This window comes from Enhydra lutris, unplaced genomic scaffold (genome assembly GCF_002288905.1).
Source record: "Enhydra lutris kenyoni isolate GAN:26980312 unplaced genomic scaffold, ASM228890v2 scaffoldscaffold35, whole genome shotgun sequence".
Classification (NCBI taxonomy): Eukaryota; Metazoa; Chordata; class Mammalia; order Carnivora; family Mustelidae; genus Enhydra; species Enhydra lutris.
The window spans coordinates 12,380,232-12,384,608 of record NW_019154119.1 but is presented as its reverse complement, the minus strand read 5'-3'; the positions used below and the strand labels follow the sequence as shown (position 1 = coordinate 12,384,608).

General features: G+C 60.8%; 1 protein-coding gene across 1 annotated transcript; it reads left to right on the top strand.

The window, feature by feature from the left end:
- Nucleotides 1–759: 759 nt before the first annotated feature.
- LOC111154168 (family with sequence similarity 84 member A) lies at nt 760–2,860 on the top strand. Its single transcript, XM_022513597.1, has 2 exons — nt 760–917; nt 1,896–2,860. The coding sequence occupies exon 2, from the start codon at nt 1,932–1,934 to the stop codon at nt 2,808–2,810; it is 879 nt and encodes a 292-aa protein (XP_022369305.1). The 5' UTR covers nt 760–917; nt 1,896–1,931; the 3' UTR covers nt 2,811–2,860.
- The last annotated feature ends 1,517 nt before the right edge of the window (nt 2,861–4,377 follow it).

Below are 4,377 nucleotides of genomic sequence, written 5' to 3'. Positions count from 1 at the left end.
CAGAAAGGGCTGGCCAAGGCTCCGATTTTTCAGTAGCATTGGTCAAAGGTGCTCCTTTTAAACCGGGCGCCGGTGCTGGGTCAGCAGTTTCACAGGGATCGGAGATGAACCGAACATCGTAGAACAGTGTGACAGGCACGGGTGCCGGCAGGGAAAGGTCTGTGGACAGAGGATCTGCCCAGGGCCGTCGGTTCCCGGGGCTCCCAGTAGGGCCCAGGTGCCCGTCTCCGACAGTGTCGCTCCCCGCCCCGGGCCGCCCTCAGTGGCGGGGTACCCTGGGGGTCTTCTCCACCCGCAGACTCAGCTTCGTCGCTGGAGTCTGCACTCCTGAACACGGAACTCGGGCGCACCGCCGTCAGTCCGGATCGGCTCCTTAAGCTGCGCGGGTGAGGGACTAGGGTGGAAGCCCGCAGCGGCGCCACCCACAAGCGCCGCGCCCCGCGCCCGCTCTCCGCGGGGGCTCACACCTCCACTCCCGGGGGCTGTGCGCGTTCTGGTGCGCGGTCGTGAGGGCCGGGGCGGAGCGCGCACGGGAGACCCGCCCCTGCTCCCCACCCGCTCTCGCGGAGATTGACGGGGCCTGGGGCGCCCGTCCCAGCCAATGAGCGCGTCCCGGGGCGGGCCCTGGAACCAGCTGCTCAGGCTACTTAGAGTCTCGGGCTCCACTGTAGGAAAGCAGAACCGAGTCGGGACTGCCCCGGTGGACCGGGCGCCCCAGCCAGCACGGACCGGCGGGCGCACGGGCATCGCGCCGGGAACAGCACCGCACCGTTCCGCGCGGGGCAGAGCGGAGCCGCAACCCCACAAGCCGCCCAGGACTCCCTCGCCATCCCACCGCCTCCCACCGCCTCCGCAGCACCCATGGGGACCAGGAGACTTTAAAGGAGTTTGGGGTTTCGGGAGCAGGGAAATCACGGGTACGGAGAGGCGGCTTTCTTTGCCTTCGAAACGGTTTTTCTTCGTCCGACTGTTTGGACCCTGTGCCGGGTAGGAGGGAAAGGGGTCTTTTGGCTGAAAGTGAACCTCCCTACACAACGCGCATCCGCACACAGGCACCGCACTAGCTTCCCCCATCTTTCCCTTTCCTCTTTGTTAGGTTATTTTAGACAGAACGGCCTCGCCCTGGCGCAGCCCGAATGGCTCTGCTGGGGAGAAGGCAAGAGAAGTGAGGGGCAGAGTGCACCTGCTTGTGTGGGCAGGTGTGCCCGGGTGCGTGGGTGTACGTGCACTGGCGAGCGTGCGAGCGTGCGAGCGTGGGGTTAGAACTGTGTGCGAATGTGGGGGTCTGAGTGTGTCGTCGCGGAGGTTTATCATTGTGTATGTGACATTATCGCACCGATACACCAGCCAGCCTGTCACTGTCTGGACTCCTAAGTGAACAAAATTTTGCCGGTGTCAAGTGAGTGTCTGCGAATGTGTCCGACTGTCATTGTGAGGCGCTGTCAGGGAAGGAGTGCGACCTAGCGCAAAACTGAGAGATGGGCTGGCGAGGGTGGGGACAGAAACGTGAGCGCAGCTTGCTCCAAGCTCTGAGGCCTTAAGCGCCCCTTCTTCCTTTCAACCTACTCCTCGGTCCATTCCGGGGTGTCCGTCTCCCACGCTGCCACCACCAGCGCTGTCCGCCCCACTGGGGCCCCGCATGCCTTCCCGCCGCTGGCCTTTCCTCTTGTGGGACTTGGACCGGGTTCCGGGACGGGATCCGAGGCTGTGGTCCCGGCGTCCGCTCTCGCCCCAAGGAACGGCGGCTTCTGCACCTGTCCTGCCGCTGGGGAGGAACGGGTGACTCCAGTGCCGGCGCGTAGGCGGGCGGGCAGGTCCCGGGGGCCATTGCACGTCCTGGGGAGGGGCAGCCCGACTCTGATCGTTGTCTCTGCTTCTCCTCTGTGCTTCCGCAGATCCCCGCTCTTGGCCCTCGCCTCGCCGCGTCATTGATGGGCAACCAACTGGACCGCATCACCCACCTCAACTACAGCGAGTTGCCCACAGGGGACCCGTCGGGGATCGAGAAGGACGAGCTGCGGGTCGGGGTCGCCTACTTCTTCTCGGATGAGGAGGAGGACCTGGACGAACGCGGCCAGACGGACAAGTTTGGCGTGAAGGCTCCCCCGGGCTGCACTCCGTGCCCAGAGAGCCCCAGCCGCCACCACCACCACCTGCTGCACCAGCTGGTCCTCAACGAAACTCAGTTCTCCGCCTTCCGGGGCCAGGAATGCATCTTCTCCAAAGTGAGCGGCGGCCCTCAGGGCGCCGACCTGAGCGTCTACGCTGTCACAGCGCTGCCCGCGCTCTGCGAGCCCGGCGACCTGCTGGAGCTGCTGTGGCTGCAGCCGGCGCCCGAGCCGCCCGCCCCCGCCCCGCACTGGGCGGTCTACGTGGGTGGCGGGCAGATCATCCACCTGCACCAGGGCGAGATCCGCCAGGACAGCCTGTACGAGGCGGGCGCGGCCAACGTGGGCCGGGTGGTGAATAGCTGGTACCGCTACCGCCCGCTGGTGGCCGAGCTGGTGGTGCAGAACGCCTGCGGCCACCTGGGCCTCAAGAGCGAGGAGATCTGCTGGACGAACTCGGAGAGCTTCGCCGCCTGGTGCCGCTTTGGCAAGCGGGAGTTCAAGGCGGGAGGGGAGGTGCCGGCTGGCACGCAGCCCCCGCAGCAGCAGTACTATCTCAAGGTGCACCTGGGCGAGAACAAGGTGCACACGGCCAGGTTTCACAGTCTGGAAGACCTCATCCGCGAGAAGCGCCGCATCGACGCCAGTGGTCGCCTGCGAGTGCTCCAGGAGCTGGCCGACCTCGTGGACGACAAGGAGTAGCCTTGTGGGGGGCCGCCTGCTCCTCCTGTCTCCCCGCGCCCCGCTCCCTCCCCCGCACCCGGGCCTCCCGGCCGGCGATCCACGACCCCCCGCCCCCTCGAGCGCCCTCCAGCGGCGGCCAGTGCCCAGCCTGCACCCCCGCACCCCTCCGGCAAGTGGCAGGAAGTCTCAGGAACTGGCCCCGGGACCAAAGGGCAGCTGCGCGTGCCCGGCTGAGCCCCCGGCGGTGGCGACGGTGTTGGGGAAACGCAGCGTGCGCTCTCCCCTTGAGTTGTAATGGGGGAAAGGAGAAAGGGCTGAGGGGAGTAGGGACGTGGCTTTCCCCGCGGGTCACTAGTCCGTGACTGTCACCCGACCTACTGTAAAGGGAACAATCACCACCCCCAAACGCGCCCACACAGACCAGTCGGAGGTGAGAAATGATCTTTTCAGGGCACAGTTCAGTGCCTGTATGAATGTGTCCCCAGACTGCAGGATTTCCAAGAAATCCAGCCTGTCCCTTTAGGCACTTGTGAGTAATGCCACCAGCGAGCACTTCGGGACTCCGGGTTATCCCGCGGCTGCCCGGCACTCTTCCAGCTCTCCAGCCCCAAGTCTCCTGACATTTTATTCCAGGCAAAGCTATAGGGTTTGCTTCCAGCCCTTTCCACCGAGGGAAGCGAAAGCCACCCCCCACCCCCCACCCCCATTTGCCTGTGAGTCGCGCAAGCTGGCTGCAGGGAAGCCTTTCTGGTCCCGAGAGGAAAATGGCGCAGCTAATTTGGTGAGGAGCGCGGGCCCCGCCCCCGGGAAGGAGAAGGTTCACCTGGTGTCTGGGAACTTGAATTTGTGCAGAAGGTCGCTTGTTGTTCTTAACAGCAGATTGCTCCCTCCTTGGGCTGCATTTCAAAAACAGTCATATTTTTTAAAGGGTTGGAGGAGAGGGAGGGGGAAGACATGGCAACATTCCAGAAACCAGCATTATTACAGCACCATAGCCAGTATATTTAGTTTGGCTTTTCCTAACATAGAAATCTTAGAAGGCGGGGAAGTGGAAATAAAGTTTTAAAAGTGGGAGAGCAGGTTTCCAACTATGTCAACAAAGCCTATCGTGTTGATGTTTTTATTGACCATTTTAGCAACATGCTAATAAAATTTCAAATTGAAATTTTTATTTTCATGGCTTTAATCCATGATAGTTTAAATACTGGGGGCCATTAAGAGTGGACTTAGCTAAGAGCTTAGCTAACATTGCCTTTACACTCTATTTTTCTCAAATCTTATGAGAATTCTGTTTTTGAATATTGTAGTTAATTTTTTGGCTTGAATCGACAGCCCTAGTAAAGGTGAAGTTGTTAATGTGTATATTGTACTGAATTTCTGTCAGTTAAGGGGTTTTACTGCGTTGGTGGAAAGTGCTAGCAGGTTCCATGAGGTTTCTTTTCTCCATGTTGTATACCATTACTATTTCACATCTATATTTCTATTTTTCTCCCTTTCCCCCTGACGTCCTTAAGAAAGGAATCCAGAATTGGTAGCTTCCCGCCCACCTCCTTTAGCCAGTCCCACAATCCATTCCTGAAAAACA

Excerpts from the sequence above, each read along its gene's own strand:
- LOC111154168 (XM_022513597.1), top strand. The coding sequence starts at position 1,932 with ATGGGCAACCAACTGGACCGCATCACCCACCTCAACTACAGCGAGTTG.